The 24,259-nt window shown below is 37.1% G+C and overlaps 1 protein-coding gene across 30 annotated transcripts in view; it reads right to left on the bottom strand.

Moving 5' to 3' along the window:
- The window catches only part of PHF20L1 (PHD finger protein 20 like 1), a 76,637-nt gene that overhangs the window by 24,922 nt on the left and 27,456 nt on the right, over nt 1-24,259 (bottom strand). For 17 of the 30 annotated variants that reach the window (XR_007918794.2, XM_070075518.1, XM_070075520.1 and 14 more), the window contains 7 exons: nt 23,776-23,904; nt 19,728-19,810; nt 16,036-16,288; nt 13,815-14,003; nt 13,348-13,551; nt 5,228-5,284; nt 3,898-4,005 (listed from right to left, as the gene is read on the bottom strand). Coding sequence is in view for 29 of the 30 variants with exons in the window: in XM_070075518.1 (XP_069931619.1) it covers nt 3,898-4,005; nt 5,228-5,284; nt 13,348-13,551; nt 13,815-14,003; nt 16,036-16,288; nt 19,728-19,810; nt 23,776-23,904 (1,023 nt within the window). In the remaining variant the exon portion in view is untranslated. The remainder of the gene's footprint in view (nt 1-3,897; nt 4,006-5,227; nt 5,285-13,347; nt 13,552-13,814; nt 14,004-16,035; nt 16,289-19,727; nt 19,811-23,775; nt 23,905-24,259) is intronic. The other 13 variants (XM_070075521.1, XM_051844052.2, XM_070075507.1 and 10 more) reach the window with 1 other exon arrangement.

Genomic DNA, 24,259 nt, shown 5'->3' with positions numbered 1-24,259 from the left:
CTCAATGCCCTACTTAAAGAGAATCAGTGATTACCAGCAGAAACAACAGCCAAACCACAGAGGTCTCAAGTGGTTCAGCATATACATTTTTTTTTTTTTTTGACAGGCAGAGTGGATAGTGAGAGAGAGAGACAGAGAGAAAGGTCTTCCTTTGCCATTGGTTCACCCTCCAATGGCCGCTGTGGCTGGCGTGCTGCGGCGGGTGCACCGCGCTGATCTGAAGGCAGGAGCCAGGTGCTTCTCCTGGTCTCCCATGGGGTGCAGGGCCCAAGCACTTGGGCCATATTCCACTGCCTTCCCTGGCCACAGCAGAGAGCTGGCCTGGAAGAGGGGCAACCGGAACAGAATCCGGCGCCCCAACCGGGACTAGAACCTGGTGTGCCGGCACCACTAGGTGGAGGATTAGCCTATTGAGCCGTGGCGCCGGCCTCACCATATACAATTCTGACCGGGAAATTAAAGTGGAGCAAACTTTCTGTTTGATGAATGTCAAAACTCTTTTGCCCAGATCAGCTGCAGACAAGCACAGAGCTTACAATGGAAATTCTAAACAGACTGAGTCAAGATCCCGAAGCGTTTCTTCAAGGAACTGGAACAAGGGATGAAACCTGGCTTGACCAAGCGTGATCCTGAAGACAAGAGGAAGTGGTGCAGTGAAAGGAAGAGCGGACAGGTCAAGAAGAAAGGTCAGGGGGGACTGTTCTGAGAAAGCTAGCTTAAGCATTATCAGAAAAACGCCTGGGGAAGGCTCCTCAGGAGAGTCCTTCTCACCACAACGCTCTTTCCCCTCTCCAGACAAGGGCAATGCTGTGAGATTCTGCCGGAAGTTATTAGGCAGCCACCTTACAGTCCTCAGTTGGCTCCTCTGACTTCTTTTGGTTTCACAATCTTAAAAATCCTTGAAGGGCACCCATTTTTCTTGTTACTAAGGTAAAAATGACTGCACTGACAGGGTTAAATTCCCAGAACTGCTGGTTCTCTAGGGATGGACTACTCGGCGTTGACTCCGTATTTTGCATTCATGAATGTTGAAGCCCCACCTGCATACGTACTTGCTGACTACCAACTCCCTACAGGGCATCTTTGCTGTTACTACATGATGCTTTGAATTCTCCTGTATTTCTTGTCCTAGTTTGTTTACATCTTGACATGCTTTCAGTTTCCTCATATTTACACGCAGATGAAACACAGAAATGAAGTGACCTGCTCAAACACAGCTACAAATCTGTGAAGACATCACTTGTTGACTCTACCGTGGTAGGACAGGCATCTGATGTGGCGTTTTGGATGCTGCCTGGGATGTGGGCACACCTGACCAGTGTGCCTGTATTAACGTCCCAGTTCTGCTTCCTATTCCAGCTTCCTGCTGATGTGCCCCATGGGAGGCAGATGGATTCCTACCACTCGCATGGCAGACCTTGACTGAGATCTGGGATCCTGGCTTCAGTTCAGCCCAGTCCCTGCTGTTGTGGGCAAGTGGGGAATAAATCAGCAGACAGAAGATCTCTGTCTGACTCTGACTCACTCTCTCTTTCAAACAAAATGAAACTAAATAAAAAATTTTTAAAACATATCAACATGGCAACTTCTCATACATAATGTTAGTTTTATGTCTGTACACTAACTCCAGTAATCAAGAAATTTATTAACCCACTACCACATGGAATAATTAAAAAAATGACTTCATTAAATTATTACTCTTTGTAACCTCATTTAAAGTAACAGATAAGGATAAGAACTTAGCAGAGCAACAAAAATAAGTAAAAACTTGTTGAAGGGAAGACTACCCAGCCTGGTAAACAATATTTAAAGTAAAGGACGTAAAGTTAACACAGCCCAATGGCTACAGTTAAACACTCTGACTCTGAAGCCAAACTACACAGATTTGTATCTGGTTTTCACCACTCACTCCCCATGTGAGCTGAACAGCTCTCTCTGTGCTGTAGTTGACTGCGACATGAAGACCACAGGCCCTCTTGTGAACGGTTAATATGAGGACGTAATGAACTAATATCAAAGGCACAGGTCAAGCCTGGCAACTAACAACCACCAGCAGGATACATGAAAAAACACTCAGTGGTGAATAAAAGAATTTTTAAAACTTCCTGAAGGTGATAACTGTGGACTAAAGAACACTTTATTCCAGTAACCACACCGAATAATAATGTGACTTCTCTCACACTTAGATGTCCTGAAAATTCTAAAGTTATTTTAAACTCCATATTTCCCTCTTCTGAAAGTCTACTCTTCTAATTTAATTGTCTGAGGTAAGGATCATTTCCAATAGGGATGTAAATATCCCAGAATGAGTTCTCCTCAGATGTAATAATTAACTACACAGACACTGGTACTAGCAGGCTGAGCACCTGCTGCTTCCAAATAGCAATGTTCTGTGCTTCTTCAGTATTGCCCAGGACTCTGTTTACAGAGGTAAATTTTTCAATGTATAGGTCTAATTTTACAGTGTAAACAATCACACGATGTTCTTCACTTTTTTATTAAGAAATAAAAAGTGTGACTTTTTAGAAAAGGCTCATTATAAAGGGTTATCAGTTAGAGGCTGATTACAATTATAAGGAACAAGTTTTCTTTGCAATTTTTTCTCTATTAGTTCTAACCACTTTGTGTTACCACTTACTGAATTCTTGTGGTTCTGTCCATCACTCTGATACCAGTATGTCCCCCTTCTGATTTGTTCTTATCAGTTTATCACTTTTAACTGTTTCTCTATTCAAAGCACAGAAGATTCTAGGTCTTCTAACACTAATACTGAACCAGATTTCTTCATTCACTGAAGCACACTTGCAGCTCTGCAGGGATGGGCTAAATGGCTGATATCACTGCCCACACGTGTTTTCAACTTCTTGGAACTTATGTCACAAAATAAAGTTTATAGTTTTACATTGCATTTTTCCACTTACAGCCCGCACATGGTTTCCCCCTTTGTGTTCCAATCTCCCTTCCCTTTCCCTCCCCAGTTAGTAGCTATAGGGTACACCCTGCGTCCGGGAAGATCTCATTCAAGACACTGGACTTAACTATACTCAAAGACTCCAGTCCAAAATACACTCACATCCATAGTAACCAGTGGTTAGGACTTGGACATACATTTGTATTTTTCTTGTTTTCCATACTTTCTTATCGCCTTGTCTTCTTTGGATAGTTAAGTACCACATTTCTTCCTCCCTCTGCTCTGTAAATTATGCCCTACGTTTCTTTTAGTGTTCACGTTAGAGATTTTAGTGTGCAGATCTAACTTACTGGAGCCTAAAAGCAGCCAACATCTCCTATTCCTCCAAAACGACACAAGGAGCTTAGAAACACTGAACACGGGGTGCTCAGCCCAAGGCAGACGCTTTGTAACATGTGGCTGAAATCATCCTCACAAACCAAGCTGTTTCATATAGTCAAGAGTTCCAACTTAGGCACCCTACACCCTGCTCCCTGGGACTCCTGGAATCGTAAACCTTCCTCTTGTCATTATCTTCCTTCTGCCCTCGAGTGCAGCCTTCAGATCTGCCTGTAGAAAAGGGCTGCTGCTAGAAATCCTGTGGCTTTTCCTAAAAATATCTTTATTTCTCCTTCATTCTGGAAAGTGAATCTAAGGAATGCTACGCTCCGAGATTCAGGATATTTCCTCCAGGATGTTGAGGTGATTTGGTGAGAGGGTCGGATCCACTACAGTGCTGGGAATTAAAGTGTCTTCTTGGTAGCAAAAATCAGTTTATTCACCAGAGTGCAAGACAAAGGAAAGCCATGGGAACTTCACCAGTGTTGAAGCATGAGTAGCTCGTCCTAACTCCATGTTGGTAAAAGGGGAGAGCTGAAAGAATCTTAGAATTTTTAAAACTGGGACTAACCATACTCAGTATTACTTAAATTAACCAGCATACTTACCATGCTGCTTAGATTTCTTTTTCTTTTTTTTCTTCTTCTTTTGTTTTGGTTTGTAGTGATCTTTCTCTCTCTTCTCTTTCCTTTCCTTATCCTTTTCTTTTCTCTTCCCTAAACAACAGAAATGGATACTTTAGTAATCATGGTTTACCTTGGGCTGTTCCTCTGAGGTTAACCTAAAAGCAGCATTTCTGTTTGAACCAGCTATGCCAGTCACATGCCCAGAGTGGCCAGATTCAGTTAAACTGCTCATGCCATGAGTCTGGAACATCTCATTGGCTTACTGAACTACAAGAGGGGGTCTTCGTTAGCAGTGTAGAGAAATCCCAACTCCTGACACCTTAAAGTTAACATAGATAGTAGTTAAAACCTTGAAGTGAGGAATGTGGTCAATTTCCTGGTGTGGCAAGAAATGAAATTTCATGACTTATAAAAGGTCTGACTGAGGAGACTCAGCATCTCCATGTGTAATTTAATGAGAAAATATAGAAATTATAAAAAAACTTTATGGACTTTCCTCTTTGGAAAAATGAGTAAGTCAATTAAATCACTGCCTAAACAACTCCTCAGTCTTCCCTCACTTCCCCTGCATGTACAAGAATGAAGGCTAAGAACACACACAAAAAGGCATTCTGTTATTCCTATCCTCAAATTTCGAAGCGTTCCTTTTTCCAGGTGTAAGTATGTTAAAGAGAAGAAATGGATCTGAGAGCATTTTATTTCAATTTGAATCATCCCATGTATTCCATTAGCGATCATTCTAATGCAGACTGGTTCCGCCTACAATTTATCAACCATATTTAAACAACTTTCTGTGACCCAAGCTCTCAGTTACTAACCGAGAACATTTTTAAAGTGGTCACTCGTTATTTCTTGACTTTTAGTCACTACATAACAGTAGAGAGAAAAGATAGCATAAAACTCAGCAAATTTTTATAAGTACATTGAAGAGACAAGACTAACAACAAATGACTATTCTTACAGATCATCCATCCTTTAAGTCTTAATGATATAGTAAATGGAACCTTATTTTCAAACAACCACACTTTCACAAACACAGATGTACATAAATAGACATGTTCCTAGAGAAAGCCACAGGATCTTTGATCAAAAAATACATATATATGCGTGTGTGTGTATACATATGCACGCACATATATAAAACAAGATATCTATTTAAGAAATCACGTCTCTGGAGCTAATGCTAACAGATACTAAAGCAGATGGTCACTTACACCTAAAGCAAGATTAACAGGTAAAGAGTAAGGGACAGACTATCTCTTCCCGCTCTGCCAAGCTTTAGTCTTTGTTAAAGATTACTTTCTGTTCATACCAAATGCAGTGGAACTTTTTTCTTCCGATTTCACTTTTTTTTCTGTTTTCGATATTCCTGTGGGTTAGGAGGAAAATATGTAAGTTTAATCAGGAAGAGTTAAAAGAATCAAATGATATCTTAAATTAAAACCCCTCCCCAAACTCTACATAAGATTCTTTTTTCCCTAAAAGTCTATGTAATTTTACTGCCAGACCTAGTTAACAAAGAAGTGAGATTTCTTACTTCAAAAAATTGATAAGGTAAGGACGATTTCTGTTCCTTCAGGCTACCTAGATTCAAATCTTGGTTCCAGCACTTACTAGTCATATGGTGGTGAGTATGTCATTTAGTGTCTCTGGGCTTCAGTTTCCTTATCTGTCAAATGGGAATAAAAGTAGCTACTCTGTTTTATTGTAAGGATTCTATAAATTAAAATATGTAAAGTGTTTATACTACTGTCTGGTAAATAAGTATTTCTTTTTATTTTATTTTCTGTGATGGGGCATTAATTTGAGACTATACCATTCCCAAAAATAGCATAAACGTGGGTCTGACACACACAGAAATGTTCAAGTAACTGTACTGTAGCTCACTAGCACTGCCACTTTTGACACCACAGAAGATGTCAAAAGCCATTGTAGCAGTATTAACAGGTACCATTTCTGCTCTGGTGACAGGATCTGCTGCTACTCAGCTCATTGAAATATTATATATACTGATTTCCAACAACCTGCACAAAATTTGTAAACTAACATTTAACCTCTTCTGGCCCAAACCAAATTTGTACCTTTGAATTCCATCATGAATGTGTTGCTGTTCAGTAATGATAATATTCAAAACAGAACAATTGTGCAAGTCATTTTTGTCTAGATGTCAATATAAAATAGAAACATGTATTTGCAAATGTGCTTTCTCGAGCCTCAGGAGCAGCACTGGTGTTTTCAGAAGTGGCACTTGGCAATGTGACAGACTCTTAGGTTCCTCTTCCAGGATGAAAGCCATAGCGTGAAGCCTACAGCCTCTTGGACCGGGGCCAGGGTGTCCATGAAAGGAACTGCATTACTGGTCTACCTTCGCTGACTACAATGGGTACCACTCCTTCAGGGATATGGAAGACAAATCCAGTGCTTATCAATCTCTGCTCTAGAATACAGAGCTAAGTCCAGTAGGGTAGATATAAATAATCAATCCCAAAGTGGTTTCAGAAGAGTTAATTCTAGACTCATTTGTCCTATGTTCTGGTTGTTCCCAAAGCTTTAGATTTCATAAATGATGAAAGTTCAGACACAAAACTAGGGGACTGACAAATGGTTTGTTGTCAACATTTTACACAGAATATCAAAATAAATATTCATATATGCAAAACTGACAGGACTTTTGAGGTATGCACAAACAGAAAAGCAAAAATAAACCTATTTTAGAATACAGCCAAAGAATGAACTTAGTTTTTTTTTTTTTTTTTAAGATTTGTTTTTATTTGAGAGTTAGATTTACAGACAGTGAGAGGGAGAGAGAGAGAGAGATGCCTTCCATCTGCTGGTTCACTCACTAAATGGCCTGAATGGCTGGAGCTCCGCCAATCTGAAGCCAGGAACCAGGAGCTTCTTCTGGGTCTCCCATGTGGCTGCAGGGGCCCAAAGACTTGGGCCATCTTCTGCTTCCCCAGGCCATAGCAGAGAGCTGGCCTGGAAGTGGAGCAGCTGGGACTAGAACTGGCACCCATATGGGATGCCAGTGGCGCAGGTGGAGGATTAATCTACTGCACTACGGTGCCAGCCCTATGCATTTAGTTTTATAAGAAGTCCACAGGGGTCAGCTCTGAGGCATAGTAGGTAAAGCCACTGCCTGCAGTGCCAGCATCCTATGTGGGCACCGGTTCAAGTCCAGGCTGCTCCACTTCTGATGGCCCAAGTCCTTGAGCCCCTGCACCTGCATGGGAGACCCAGAGGAAGCTCCTGGCTTCGGACTGGTGCAGCTCTGGTTAATGCAACCAATTGAGGAGTGAACCAGCAGATGGAAGACCTCTCTCTCTCTCTCTTAGCCTCTCCTCTCTCTCTGTGTAACTCTTTCACATAAATAAATAAATCTTAAAAAAAAGTTCACAATTTCTTATGTCATCATGTATTAGAATTGGGAAACCTAAGTACTAGTTTATAGAACAGAGGTTCTCTCACAAATTTTATACAAAATTTAATCAACAGAACATTTCTTTGAATATAATATTATGTAGGAGCTGGTGTTGTGGTAACAGGGTTAAGCTGCCATCTACAACGCTGGCATCCCATATGGACACCGGTTCAGATCCTGGTTACTCCACTTCCGATCCAGCTCTGTGCTAATGCAACCAGGAAGGCAGAAGATGGCCCAAGTGCTTGGGCCCCTGAAACCACTGGGAGATCCTGATGAAGCTCCTGCTCCTGGCTACAGCCCGGCCCAGCCTGGCCATTGTGGCCATTTGGGGAGTGAACCAGCTGATGAAAGATCTATCTTCCTTTTCTCTCTCTGTAACTCTGCCTTTCAAACAAATCTTAAAAAAAAAAAAAAAAAAAAAAAAAGTGGCAGGCCAGTACATAACACAAAAAGAGAAAGTCACTTAGATTAAAGCAAAAGAAGCAGAGCTCTGAACCATGCTTGCGTATACACATTGTAAAAACCAGCAATGGAGAGTGACCTCTCAAATCCTTCCTAGTGTGGTAAGGATCTCAGATTCTTCTGGCTAAAAAGAGGCGAGCCCTGAGCCTTTCCATGGAAACCCTGGGCTGTGCAGAAGCCATGAACAGTTGGTGTGGGGGAGGAGGTAGAGAAGAGGCCCTAGTTATAACTTAGTTTTGAAAAATCTGTAAAATAAACTGAAGAACAATTTAAAACAATGAAGCCTTTAAATAGCAAATGTAAAAGTGACAAAAGATGTTGGAACAAAAACGAAGGCCACTTTAAAACCAGACACAATCAGATTAGGTAGAGTTTATGGCATGCTTTCTTGCCATACTAATTTAGGCTAACAACATGACCCTCTGTTTTTCTTTGGTGATAAAAAGCATTACATTAACCAACAATAATATAGTTCATGGACTCTCTACAGAGGATTCACTTAAGAAGAGTCCAACTGGGGCTGCTGTTCTGGTGTAGCAGGTTAAGCCTCCACCTGTGATAATGGCATTCCATATGGGCACCAGTTCGAGTCCTGGCTGCTTCACTTCTGATCCAGCTCCCCCGCTAATGTACCTGAGAAAGCAGTGGAAGATGGCCCAAGTGCTTGGGCCCCTGCACTCATGTGGGAGACCTAGATGAAGCTCCTGGCTTCAGCCTGGTCCAGCCCTGGCTGTTGCAGTCATTTGGGTAATGAGCCAGCGAACAGAAGATGGATCGATCGATCGATCGCTCTCTCTCTCTCTCCTCTTTTCTGTAACTCTGCCTTTCAAATAAAAATAAAAATCTTTAAAAAAAATTAAAAAAAGAAGAGTCCAACTAACTTAACTCAAATACAAATTTTGACACTATTTCTATACTTATGTCTGTATTTCATGTAAAAACGAAGAAACGACTGTGAATGTCACTGAAGAAGTGTAATGATTGTCATCAAATCCTACTCTGAAACTAGATGGTCTGCTAATGAACACTGTGGGATTACAATGGTGTGGTCTTCATAACCATGCCAAGCCAATGTTTGTATCTGTATTCACTAAGAGATGCTGTAATGTAACAGGTCAACTGTTTGATACATGTGTGCCAATTTGCTGAAAAATTAGAAAACAGGGTATGTTACGAAAAAGGTATTTCTTTCAACACAGGCCTAAGGCTTAAAGTCATTTTCATCTTATCTAGTAATCCCAATTTTGTCTTCACTGGGGTTAGTGGGAATAAAAGTTGTCAAATATTTGAAAATTAAATCCCATCATATCATGATCTTTTCTTTGGAATAAACTTAAGACTCCATTAAAAAGCATAACTGATGATACAGTAAATTTAAAAAGCCAACATTTTAGAATGCAATCTTTTTATATAGACGAAAAACTGGGTTTCAAGAAGTTGATTTACTTAATCTTTGCTCTGAAGGGATAGAAAACAGGAGGACAGGCAGGTTGGGTTGCCCCATAGGCTCTTAAGAGACCAACTGCCAGCCCCAACAAGACCACCTAATAAGCCATCTGCTTCTCTGTCTGAGGCCTCCTGAGGACAACCCTGTCTTCCTTTGCACCCAAGGACACTCTACATATCTTGAGGCACTTAACATTGTGCATTAAATAGTTAGTTACACTTTGGTCATTAGCTTTTGTGTTCCTTCTAGACTTTAAGTTTCTGGAAGGCAGATCCCATATCTTATGCATGAGGTGCTCCCTACCTTCAGAGATCCTGACAAGGAAAGAACAGAAATCTGTTGGTACACTAAAGTGCTTCTTTTTCAAGAGCATACTTCTGAAAATACTTAATCCACACTACATTTCCAGACACTGACAGGACTAAGGTTATCTGAAGCTGTATTCTTAAGTAAAATCCTTTGCCTGCTGTCAAAAAATTCTGATAATAAAATAGAAACAAAGGCATCAACTTTTATAAAAATACCAATTAAACATTTTGGTAATGTAGCCAGCCTTGGGTAGTATCCATCCCAGCAGGAGAATGTAGACAGATGAGTGCAAACTCATTATCTCTACTGGAAAAACAATTAAAAGCTAAATTTAACCTGTTAAGAACAGGTGTATATAATACTTGAGCTATTTGCATAATACCACCAATCCTGTAGTATTACTCTTAAACCCAGCACCGTGCATATTATCTTACACACACACACACACACACACACACAGCCTAAGTTTGTTAAACTGTTCCACTGCTAGCACCTAACATCTTTGCATTCTAAAGTCTCCAGAGGTTTCAAATGGATACAATCCAGAAAACATCTCTGACTAAGTTCTGGTGATTAACACTTTCTAGAGAAGTTTTAAAATCAAAAGTAACAAAATTTACTTTGATGTTCAAGATGGACACCAATCGAAGAAAAAGGCACAAACGTAAGAAAAAGGAACAAAACGAAAACAAAAGCATAACTGTCTGGAACTTGGACTAGATGTAAGACAACCCGAGAGGCAGACAGAAATTAAAGAAATAATGCAAAACCGTACAGAGAAGGTGGATAACAAAAGCGTTCAGGGAGAAAAGCATGCAGATCACTTGGAATTTCAATGCAAGTGACATAAGCTCACAAGGCTTTAATTAAAAGATATCCAACAGAATATGACCTAAATTCCATTACTTTCCTCAAAAAGTAAAAAAATTAAAAGGCAATACAGAAACAAGGTAGAATTACTTCCCTTCATTCAAATACTGAGATCAAACCTCTAATAGATTGATTTTCAGTAATCAACATTTAAAACTATGTATTTCCGGCTGGCACTGTGGCAGAGCAGGTAAGGCTGCCTTTCGTGCTAGCATCTCATATGGGCACTTGCTGGAGTCCTGGATGCTCCATTTCCGATGCAGCTCCCTGATAATGCACCTGGGAAAGCAGCGGAAGATGATCTCTGGCTCCTGACTTTGGATCGGCCCAGTTCCGCCATTGCAGCCATTTGGGGAGTGAGCTAGTGGATGGAAGATCTCTCTGTCTCTCTTTCTCTCTGTTTCACAGTAACTCTTTCAAATAAATATATCTTAAAAAAAAACAAAAACAAAAACAAAAAACTACACATTTCCTTGCTGTAAGCAATTAAATGCGCCAACCACTGCACTCACTACTCACATGAACCTTTCTCTTCCACCAGCAATTCAGTTATCTTATCAGCCTAAGCTCTGCTCCTTCACTTTCCAAGAAAACTATCTTAATACTTTTACTTTCCCAAATAGTGGTTGCTAATTTTTAAAAGGAAAAAGAACACTGACAGCATTCCCTATACTCCAGCACAATTCCAACCATTATGAGAGATGAGGAGTTCAGCAGTATCTCCACAACCACACCAGAGATTCTGAGAAGAAGACAAGGCTAATTCCCTGGTTACAGACAAAATCATCTCTGTCAAGGATCTCCATGCAGAGTCATCGCTTTGATATTTTACAATATATATAATCTGGGTAGTATAACACTTTTAACTATAATAGCTACTTAACTGGTCTATATTTCAGTTTTGTTATACTCATTAAAATATATGTATATTAAGGAAAATACAAACATTTTCATAATATAAAAATGACTTGCTTAATGGATATACTCCATTAAGGCTTTAACATACTCCTCATCTTTTCAAACAATGGCAAAACCAAGACTGTCAAAGAACTGCGTAAGACCTTCATCAGGAAAATTATCTCAAAGATAAATGATAATTCACAAATCTGATGAGAAAAGGAGAAAAATTACTCTAAGGAAACACCAGGCTTAGAAAGAGCCAACTGAGAAACTATAAAAAATGCTGTATTTTGTAGCTTTTCCTAAAAAAAAAAAAAAAAAAAAAAAAAAAAAAAAAAAAAAAAAAAAAAAAAAAAAAGACATGGAAACATAGTCATGTGAAAAATGACTTCAACCTTTATAGATAAAATGGTATTGTAGAGAACTGTACACTTTTTGCCAACAGTAACACTAATTTAGGGAAGGATAAGAATGTGAAGGAAGTAAATTAAAAAATAAAGTATGTGTCCTAAGTTACTTCAATCACTTTATTTCAATAAATGCCACCACCAGAAAGAGGCAGCTCTGGTATTTTATGTTTCTTCATCTAAGGAGTTGATAGAGTAGGTTCAGGGAAGATGCTGGTAAATATGCCAACATACTTCTTTATGCTTTCTTCCATTTCCATTTCAGACTGAATCACTTCAGACCTCCTTCACCCTCTATCAAGTTAGTAATTTACTTTCATTGGAACTATTATATGCCTTTTTTTCATCACATGGACTCTGGATCAGGTTAAAACTTCTAAATTAAAAAATGCATCATATAAGGGAGATGCAAATCAACATTCTATTAGATTTAAAGTATCAATTTGATAGAAGACATCCAAATACTGTCACATTATAATAAATATCACAAAATCATCCAAAAAATGTGTTTTAAGTATGACTGATTTTACTGATTAGAGTCCTCAAATAACTTCACAGTAAATTTCATTTGACTGGGAGATTCTTCCTCCAAATATAAATTATACTTAAGATTCAGATATTCAGTTTATATATTCATTTTTTAAAATATGTAAATATTTAACAGGCAGAGTGAACAGAGAGACAGAGGAGAGAGAGGGAGAGAGAGATATAACTTGCATCTGCTGATTCACTCCCATAACCTCAACGGCCAGGTGATGGGTTGGGCTGAAGCCAGGAGCCTAGAAGTCCATTTGGGTCTTCCACATGGGTGGAAGGGGCCCAAGTATTTGTCCATCTTCTGCTGCCTTCCCAGGTGCATTAGCAGGGGACTGGGCTGGAAGCAGAGCAGCCAGGACTCAAAATAGCATTCTGATATGGATGATATTAACTATTTTCTGGCTTAAAAATAATTACACTTAGTTCCAATAAATAACACTTAGTGGAAATAAAGATTTAAGAGATATACAGGGACAGCCGGCACCGCAGCTCAATAGGCTAATCCTCCGCCTATAGCGCCAGCACACCGGGTTCTAGTCCCGGTCAGGGCGCCGGATTCTGTCCCAGTTGCCCCTTCCAGGCCAGCTCTCTGCTGTGGCCAGGGAGTGCAGTGGAGGATGGCCCAAGTGCTTGGGCCCTGCACCCCATGGGAGACCAGAAGTCCCTGGCTCCTGCCTTCGGGTCAGCACGGTGTTCTGGCCGCAGCGCGCCAGCCGCGGCGACCATTGGAGGGTGAACCAATGGCAAAAGGAAGACCTTTCTCTCTGTCTCTCTCTCACTGTCCACTCTGCCTGTCAAAAATAAATAAATAAATAAATAAGAAACATACAGGGAGAACAAAGTAGATGAAACTGACAAGGTACAAAGAATTTTCAGGGAATATGATGGTAAACTGATCACACAGAAGAACTTTTAAAACAGAGAAATTATCTTCCATAAATGTTGTATCACAGTATATGTGAAACTATACAGGAGTTAAAATGATGCAGTTAAACACCAAAATGTTCCTATCTAGTAACAGCAGTCCTAATTATTTACAAATCATGTCTTGTTTTATTTTTATTTTTTTTTTTTACCTGCTGCTGTTGGAGCTCCTCTTCCATCACTGACTGCTTTGGAAGGATTTGTAAGTATTTGGGTATCTTCCTTTTCTACCTTGGGACATTCATTATGGTAAGAGGAATCTGGGACTAGTGGTGCTGTAACTTCGGAACCACGACTTAGATCAAGAGGAAGACAAGGTCCCAGTTTCTCAAGTGGCAAATGTGAAACATCAGGCACTATACAAAATAGAGAACACAATACCATATTAATACAGATAAACTGGCTGAGTTAGTATCAATGTGGATTCAAGTGTTACATTTAAACAGTGCCTGGCATAAAGAAGGTACTCAATGTTTGCAGAATAAACCAAGTGTTTATAAGTCCAAAAGATGTACGAAACAAGCATAAATCGCTTAATATTCTAAAAGCAATCTTTAATTTTTAGTTTTTTCTCTATCTTCTTTTATGTTTGGTTCTATAGGAAATCAATATACATTACCCTCTGGTACTGACGACTCTTGCTGGTTCTGAGAACTGATGGAGAATACTTTCCCATCAGTGGCTGGAGAGGGAGAAGAAACCTTTTCTATTGAATCATCAGGCATGGGTAAGGTGGCTAAACGCTGAGATCTTCTTCTCCGCTCACTATGCTTGAAAGGTCTAGGGGGATTCACAGGCTGTGGAGGACCTAGAAAAAGATCTTCAATGTTCACGAAGCAGATACATACCAGGAGCATCTTAAAATACTTAAGGAAGCAAATGGGGAAAAGGATTCATATTCTGTCCTTTGATGTGGTTGTAAGATATCCACAAGGAATGGCATCTTCCAAAGGTAATCAAAGGCAAAAATTGTGCCCTATTCAGAGTTAATCAAAACTTCTATAATCTTAAACCTACAAGAACTAAAAAAAGAAAAAAAGAAAAATAAAAAAAACACAGAACAATATTTTCAACTAGCTCCCCCAAAATATAGACTAAATTTAAATTTCAAATTACAAATTGTTGTGTAAATTGACATTTTTCCTTTGGAGAAACAGTTTCTTTATAGCAAAGATAAAAGAAAAATTACATATATATAGATATGTATTTTCTTTTTGCCACATTATAAATTTAAACACTTTAAGCAAAAAAGGGGGCACAAGCAACAAAAATCTTATATTATAGTTAGTGCTTTACTTACTTGCCAAAGTAAAACTAATGTAATGATTATACCATCCTCCTTCCCCCAAATGGATTTTTATAAACATATGCCTGGGCCTGATTCATTAAAAAAAATTGAACACAAACAACTTCATGTAGCTACTGTGAGAAATGATGGGGATTTGTTAGAGTATATTATTCTTGCCCTTATATATATTTTTGTTGGTTTTTTAATAAATAAGTTGGTGAGCCATTTAAGCATTTTCTAAGGATGCAACATAAATACTTGGAAATCTTTTTTTTTTTTGAGATATGCTCTTTCTACATGTCAAAAAATTTGACTTTTAAGGAAAGGCAAGATAGAACGATATATTCATATTAATTTAGAGGAAGTAAGAATGCTTGAAAGAGGTTGAAACTTGGGTATTTACGAGCAATTTTACAACAATCAAAATGAAAAGAGACATGGTGATAACTGGAAAAAAATGAATAAAATTCAACTACTATAATATTGTAGTTATAACATCGATAAAAACAATTTCAAAATAAAGTGCTTACCAATGTCATGACATTCTAGTGACTACTAATGACATTATTTCATTATAAATGCCATACAAAATGAAGCTTATGAGGAAACAATTTTTTCTCTTCTCATTCTTTCTAGTCACTTATTTTAAAAGAATTTTAAAAACTGATGAAAAAATTTTAAATGTTGTTTAGTAGAAAATATGGCAACTGAATGGAAGAGGTTAACATGCTTGATTGATAAATGTCTTCTCCATGACAACATTTTTAATAATTCTGAAAGATGTAATATGAAATAGGAACCATGTCATATTCATTTATTAATTATATTACTGATTTATTTGTCAAGCAGGGGGAAAAAAAGGCATTATTTGACCAGTGACTTTCTGGATAACTGTTTTTCATGTGTCTCTAACTTGGAATACTAAGCTGATATGAGGAACTCAGGGCCCACAGGGATCGTCTACATACATCGCTATTTCCAAACCCATGTTAAAAGGCTATTTTTAAAAAGGTTAACCCTTGAAAGGTTAGTGGTACTGAAACAATACAATCTTTTTTAAAGTCTGACCAAGGAGGCACTCCTTTCATTAGTAGGATTAAACACAAGTCTGTATTATATATCAGAATGAGTAAAATGTGCTGCACAGGTTTACAGAAAGGTGGTGACAATAAATATATCCAAAAGAACAGTGTTAGGAGTTAAGTAAAAATGTCTACCACAGGTCTTTTTCAATGTGTTTCTGTTTTGCAGGGGAGGTTTTTTTGTAATGAATCAGGCCTCTCATTGTGCTTGGGTTCTTTGAGTTGAGGAGCGTCAACTGCAGTGGGATCTGTGTAAGGTTTCTCACCCAGCAGCATAGTTTCTGAACAACACATCAGTAAGCAATGTAGATGGTTTCTGCCCCTGAAATAGTTTCAAGCCTTCACTATTGTATCATCCAAAGCTAAGATTTTAAAAAGCAACTTCATAAAAAAACAATATTTACTACAATCAAACTGTTTGTAATGTATCTTATATGATAAATAACTATTTTTTAAAAATCTGTGCTCACTAGTTTTATTTATCACTGAAGAAGAAAGCTGAGATACAAGCGTCAAATCCTCGACTTGTATTAATTCTGGGGACAGTGGTGATTTAGGGGTTTTTATACACCCAGAAGAATCTCCAGATTCATGTTTGCATTTCTTGCTGCGAGCCTTCCCTGAAGACAAAGTTGAGGATAACAGTGCAGGTTTCTGAGTGTTGGCAGAACTGCTAATGTCAGCTTCATTTTTTTTCTGACTTTGAGGTTTAGGTGAAATCGCCTGAATAAATAATAAAAAATTGATATTTTTATTTTGGTTTCTTCATTTTTGTTCTTGTTTTCTATTTTGATTGTTAAGCAACTTTAGTATCCAAAAACATTGTTAAGCAACATATAACATTTCTATTACAAATGAAAAACCAAAAAGAACCCCACAAATTATTAACTAAAAGTTGAATAGACTGTCTTTAAAGGGATGCTGTCAACTTTCAGTCTAAATTTATTTTAAATACATTATTTATAATAGTCTCATAAAATGCTATCTTATAAGACAAATATTTCAGTATTAAATTGATATGTATATCTTTGGAATAATTGCTAATGACATTAACAATAATCAGATTAATAAAGAGTATTTTCATGTTTTGAGTTCTACATTTAATCAAGCTGAATGTGGAGGTCTAAGTAGACAGTTTCCCTTTAAAGAAAGATCTCAACAGGAAAACAATGACCAAATTAACAAAACATTATCTTTAACTCCTCTTAGTGCTGAAAGCTAGAGTTTCATAAGCATAACGCATCATGAAATCAGAGCCACCAGCAATATAGAGTTAAAAGACTAAAAAACAATACAAAACAAGCAACAACAAAAAAAAAACAACCAAAGAGATAAAGTGTAAGTTAAAAACATTGGATTTAAAAACAAAATACGTCGCATTCTTAGATGAGAGTTTTTACCTTCTTCCTGAAAACTGATACTTTTAAAAAAAAATTAGAACTTTGTCAGTTCTTTCACAAAGAATACTTTTATTCATTTGGCAGTAAAATTTCCTACATATGTATAGTATGTGTGAATGTGTCCACTGTTCAAAGACAACAGATAACAGCAACACTGGATGAGTCTGCGCCTACGTGCTGGAATGCCTGCACTGTCTCATTTTCTGACATATATACTTACTGGAGAGCAATATATGGAAGACACATTTTTTTCTAAACCTATACTAATATCGGCCACTATAAAGTCAAGTTGCTAAGAACTATGAACAAGAAATTTGTTCCCAATAAACCTTTTTACTTCCCTATCTTTTGTGAGGGATGAACACTGGGTCTGTTGTCTGTCATTCTCTGGACTATGAAAGACCAGTGTCTGGGAACCAAATAAATCACTCTCTTCCCACTAATAAACAAAGCACTCAAATTCTGGTGGGGAAAAAAGTGTACACTTGGTATTAGGTAGGGCACTTCTGAATGCTCTATAAACGGCATGTTGGACATACCACATACAAGGGTCAAGTGTCACATTCATTCAGTTGTCATTATTTCTATTGTTGAATTCACTCATTATACATGTGTATAAGTGCAGATTAGTCACTTGAAAAAGTACTCCATAAAGGCAAAGCATTGCTAAGCTTATCATAAAAGGTGTTGCCAGAAAAGTAATTAGAGCCATTACTTGTAAATAAACAATTTTATTGTTCTTCACATACGTGAAAGACATCACTACAGCATCCATTACTCTCAAGTTACAAAGTTATAAAACAAGATTTAAACTTAAATTAATATCTTGATAAGATGCTTAACTTCTAAACAAGGACAAATTAACATTTTTAAAAACTTACTGAATTATTATGCATCTAATGCAAATTTTATCCAAAAAGTATAACATGACATTTCCCTAATACAATTAAATAATCTATAGTTAATAATCTGAGAATGGGGGTTCAAGACCACAAAATTTATATTTTTAAAATATATAAATAAATCCATTAGCACATGAAGTTTTAGCTACATGCCTGTTATCAATCTATGTCACAAGTGACATCTGAACTCAGGACAACAGAGGTTAATGACAATCAATACCTCTTTTAGATTTATTGTTGAAACCAACTGAGATATAATTAAGAGTTTTATAACTCGGCTTTTTAATTCTGTAACAGGGCTAACACATAGCATAAAAGTCAAGAGTTTGGTTACAAAACATTTTCACACTGAAATCAACCTGAATGACAAAAAATAAAGGAACAGCATGATGTTCCTTAAAATCTAAAATAATTTACAAAGTTCTCATTAACGATTATTGGTCTCTTTGTTACAAAACTGGCAAGGACTCAAAATTTTCAATTATGCAAACAGAAATAGCCGAGTTTTTCAATTTTCCTTATCTTCTTTTTTAACCCCAATTTCAAAATATTTTCTGTACTTCTCTCTGAAATGTGTACTGTCCTTTACACTAACTTCGACATATATAAGTAATTCTCATAACCACATTCAGCTCAGCAGGATTGTGCGTAATGAAAGATTGACATTGTAATGAATTTTCCAGAAACATTTTATTACCCAAGTCCCTGATTTATCGCATTCTGAGAATACCATAAACAGTGGTGAATATACAAAATATTGTTATTATCTGAGATGTTGAATATAGTAGTACACAGTAAAAAAAAGTCATTTAAAATTTGGTTATATACTGACAATAACGGCAAAGACTTAACCGTCTGATGATCACAGAAAATCAGAAGATATGATGCATTGACATATTAATCAATTTAAAAGACCATTGATTTAATATAACATTAATGGAGGCACCAAAACAACACACTGTTATCAAATCAGGCCCAAAATAACCCTGAAAAACTCAATACAATATCAATTAAATTTAGACTACTCTTTAAAACGCAAATAGAGAAGAGCAAAAGGTATTTATTTTAAAGTCTTCTTTATTAGTCTACTAATAAAGAAAATTAAAATAATACAAAAAGGATATATTAAAACTACATTAAGGCTCAGATTTTAAAACAAGAGAACCAAGGAAATCCAGTTATGGCTATTATTGTGTTCTTTTAGTCTTAACAGTGCCTAAGAATTAAGCCCTTAGAGAATGTAAAAGCATGCACAGTTCGTATGTACAAGTACTGTGGGAATCTGAAGGTAGCCAAGGCAAAATCTAGCAACTGCCACCTTCATTTTTAAATTCCTCTATTAGGTGGTTTAAAGACAGACCCTTAATAGTTTTTTAAATTCTTTTTTTGTAGTTATTAAAATATACATCCTAGCAAAAATGTATGGCTCATTGATCAATTCATAAAACACATAGTCTAACAATACCAATTGTTATAAAAGAAACTTCTTACAAAAGAAGCTTTATTAGATGTCAAAAAACCCTGTTTTAACTCACAAATGAAAAGTATTTGTGTAAGGGTCTTTATGTAAGCCAGTGAAAGGGGATCCGGCTGGAAGCTTATACCCTGGGATACCTGTCTCCAGGCCTTCAAATTTTAGAGACAATGGCTTATAATGCCAGTCTATTGAAAACAAATACTAATGAAGTCTGTAGTTGATCTGTACATCTCAGAGAAGGCAAAGTTAAAAATGTATCATCAAGTAATTAGCTGTCTATTCCCATATCTGATCCAAATGTCAATTTCAACTGCATGGATACTATAGCTCCATGATCATTCCAGTGGGAACCTTGAAAAAAATCAAATGCTACCATTTCATACCTGCTCCAGCATTGGAGCTGTTTCATTGTAGTCTTCCTTTTTTTCAGCACCATCCACCCCAACAGCTTTGGATGCCAACAAACCTTGAGAAAAATTGTACAGAAATTGCTTATTAGAAAAAAATACTGATTTTCATCCTAATTAACTTTCCAAAAATTTGAGCAGCTAAAATCTCCCACACTTTCTAAGCATGAAGTAAATATTCTCAAATATTTACTTTTCAAAACTACAAACACCCCTACTAAGTCAAGGGACTGCATCAAAACTTCAGAGTTCCTTACATAATTGTGTGGGTTTTAAATATTATTCCTAATGATATCCTTTAACACATACACACGCTTATTCTGTAAAATTGTAAAATTCTATGGCTTAATGCCCAGAATAAGATTGTTTAGAATGCCAGTACTTATAATGTGGGCTTTGCTTATACAAGAGAAATAAAATACAGAATATTCAAGACAGGTTAAATCCTTGAAACACACAGAATATAAAACAAGATTGTTTGTTGCATTATTCTTAGCTTAAAATATCTTCGCTACTTTTAATTTCACGTGGGTACCTTCACTCAAGACTTCTTTGTTTACTGCTACACCTAGCTGCATCTTATCTACTTAAAAAAGTTCTAAAAACATTGGCAGCTCTATTTAATGTTAAGGAGGAAAAGTATGGGCTGGCGCCACGGCTCACTAAGCTAATCCTCCGCCTTGTGGCGCCAGCACACCGGGTTCTAGTCCCGGTCGGGGCGCCGGATTCTGTCCCAGTTGCCCCTCTTCTAGTCCAGCTCTCTGCTGTGGCCAGGGAGTGCAGTGGAGGATGGCCCAAGTGCTTGGGCCCTGCACCCCATGGGAGACCAGGAGAAGCACCTGGCTCCTGCCATCGGATCAGCGCAGTGCGCCAGCCGCGGCAGCCATTGGAGGGTGAACCAACGGCAAAAGGAAGACCTTTCTCTCTATCTCTCTCTCACTGTCCACTCTGCCTGTCCAAAAAAAAAAAAAAAAGGAGGAAAAGTGGAAAAGTATGGATCCTTTTTAAAACATTTGAACTTAACACTATAATTTCATTCCATAAATACTGAAAAAAAATTGGAAGTGCTAGCTTTCCCCAATGAATGTCAATTCTCAAAGTTAGAAGACAGAATATTTTCTCTGGAATAAACATAATTAATTTCAAAAAAGATTAAACTCTGCTTCAATTAATAAATAAAAGGCATTTACTTGGTATAAACTATTTGCGAAGCCAGTCAGGAACCTTCAATGAGGCCAGGGCTATAAACCTTGTACTTTTTATGGCCACCTTGCTCATAAAAGGCCACCGAAAATCATTGATGTGTCATTTCAAAGGTGGCCAAGAAAACCAAAGGAAGCATACTTAGCAACTAATAACATAATAAAACAGTAATAGCACATTTATTACTGAAGCTGTTCACAACATAACTAATAGGAAAAAGAGAGTGCCCCCAAACACCCCATGAGGTGGGGCTATCTGTCTAGAAGGCAATACAACTTGACTATACCCTAAAGTTGGGTAGGGATCTATGTAGGAATTCACACATTAAAATTATATTCTGAAAGTAATACTAGAACCAAATGTTGATTTCAGCAAAAGGTTTCTTGGAAAGCTGAATATGTAACATTGAGATTATAACTTAAAATAGGTAAGACTAAAAAACAATGGTTTTGATAAACCAATGTTCTGTATTAATCTCTAAGGCACTCTGCATAATGGGAAGAACCTGGGAGAACACATACACAGGAGACTTCAACAGCTCATCAAACATCTGCATTATCTTGAATTTCATCTTTCTATAAACTTTTTGAAGTCCTCTCATATATACTGTGCAACTACATTTTCACTGTCTTACCTATTTGGAAGTTTTGAAAAAAGCCATTCTTGTATTATTCTCTATACATACCAGGTTTGGAACAGTTGTAGGGGTGTGTGTTTGGGGAAGGGAACAGGAAAAGTGAATATATGAATTAAACTTAACCATAGCTCATCTATTTATTTTCAGCTAAAATTATTCAAAACATAAAATACAATGGAGTAGAGAGGACTACATGAGGGTAAGCTGCCATAATCCCCTAGCCCCAGTCACTTGGAAGCAAAGGGACCAGAAGAAACATATAGCTGATCTCAATTAAGTTAAAAGATGCCATAATTCTAGAGTAAAACAGCTATTTTATATTCAATACCATTTCTTTTTATGAGCTGCATATGAAATTTATTGTACAGAGGCAAGCCTGAGTTTCAACCACTTAAGACAACATTAAAATATCTATTGTCTTTTGCACAATACAGTTTCAAGCAGAAATTAGAAGTCGATGAAGAGAAATGTGCCATTAAAAGAATTTACTCCTGAGTATATAAAGGGAAAAAGATCACCATGGTTTGTTTCATAAAGTCTTATGTTTTGCTGCTTCTGCCAAATGCCATTTGAGATTCCCCAGGGAACGTGAAGAGAAGGTCCCTCCAGAAAAGGCACAGGGCATCTCTGAACAACCAGGACCGTAACTCCAGGCACACGGAAAAAAGTTCTTCCCCCCATTACTGGCTTCTCAAGGCCTCACAGAGATAATGATCAATGTGGCATCAACTGTTTTCTTTTTTACTTCTTTAAACGCTGAGTCTGAATCTCCTGGTAAGGCACGCAAGAACAGACATATTTCAGAGTACACTAACTGAAACTGAAAGCAGGTCATCCGGACTGAAGGTAAAAAAATAAACACAATGCTGGTCAGCTGGCAGTCGTGCTGTGTCAGTGCCACCTTTGTCTTCCTTGAACTTGACTCCTCCAACAGTGCTGTCCAATCTCTGCATCCACACAGCTACAAGTACTGTTCCACTTCTGCTCAGCGGACTGCATTGGGTTCCACGTTTTAAGGCAAAACTAAAGTCTCAAGTCGCTGTCAGAAGGACCACTTAGAGAAAATTTTGGTTTTCCCCAAGGCTTACAGTTTCTGAAGAAAAGGTGTAATGGATGAATTGACTTGAAATCTTTCCTGTCCTGGGACCAAATGCATTCTTTATCATAGAAAGGTATAAAAATAATATAAATGAATGTAAAGAACCTATTTTCATCTGTTGAAATCACTTGTAATCACTTGGATGAACACTCACTCCAGAAGCAACTCTCAAGAGATTCCCTATTTTCAGAAAATGGTCAAAATGTATATTTTATGTTTATTCCTACATCTTGCCAATGAAACCACACTTCTTCAAGTTAACTGAATGAATGCCAACAGAGTTTATACAGCTTTATTAGACCAGAGGCACTAAAAACCATTTTGTCCTTAAAATAAGAACATAAGAATCATTAAAGTATTTAAACTACCCTTTTAAAACATACTCAGAAAAATAAAATACTTGTACATTCATAATTGCTTTTAAAGACAATAATATTGAAATTGAAACAGTCTTGAAAGTGACAGAGCCTCATGATTGGCACCATTCTAATACTTCAATTTTTCTCTCTATGAACAGTAACCAAGTTAGAATTGTCAGTGTTTCCCATATCCTAGCACTGCTACTTCCTAAACTACAAGGAACATATGGAAATAAGCCCAAATTCTAGATATCAATCTGAAAGAAATTTTTTAAAAAAGAAAAGAAAAGAAAGCAAAGAACTTAAAGAAGTACTTTTACATTAGGAATTAACAGATTCAGAAACTGAATTTCATTTGGATTTTCATCTTTCCAACCATATATTGTTCTATTCCTAAATGTAGAATGTTTGCATAAAGATATTTAGAACCTCAGAAAAAGTAGATAATGTATTTCTTATAGAAACTACTCCTACCAGCAAGGTGATTTCAAAACTTTCTAAGTTTGTAGCATTATCAATCCTCACAACATCCCTGTGAGGTAGGTAGAAGATAAACGTTTTACAATAGAAAAGCCGACAACATTAAGACACTGACCTTGAAGAACTGGAAAAACTTTCTTATTAACCAGTTCATTTTTACACCAAAGGTGCATTCTACTTTATTAAAAATAAACTACTCTAAAATCAAACCCTCCATTCCCCCGAAAAAGAATCATTGTAGTTTACCAGTAATCTTGTTAAGTCGAGCTCTCTTTGCCTGAAATGAGGTGCCTTGATTACTTTTCCTCTTGTTTGATAATGTGCTCTCTGGCTGTGGAAAGACCATCTTTGGAATGTTCTCTACATGAAGTCCTACTTTTAACAGAACACATATATGAGAGTTCAGTAGAATCCAAAATTAAAACATATGATTTCTTTTTTAAAAAATTACCAAAATGGTCAAAATGCTTTGCATATTAACTTTTTAAATCTAGTATCTGATGAGAATTTCAGAAAACATAAATTACTCTATACTGAGAGATTTACATGTATAAGAAATAAATGACTGCTAAGCACTTTTCTTTAAAAAAGAAAATCAGGAAAAAACATTGCTTTTTCCATATTATACATTGAATATATAAAGAAATATATAAAAGGATAAAGAAAAAACAAACAAAATCTTACTACCAACAATACTGAGGGCACCCAATATCAGGTACGCATTTTATAC

The sequence above is a fragment of the Oryctolagus cuniculus genome, chromosome 6 (assembly GCF_964237555.1).
Source record: "Oryctolagus cuniculus chromosome 6, mOryCun1.1, whole genome shotgun sequence".
NCBI lineage: Eukaryota > Metazoa > Chordata > Mammalia > Lagomorpha > Leporidae > Oryctolagus > Oryctolagus cuniculus.
This window is presented reverse-complemented; position numbering and strand designations above follow the sequence as displayed.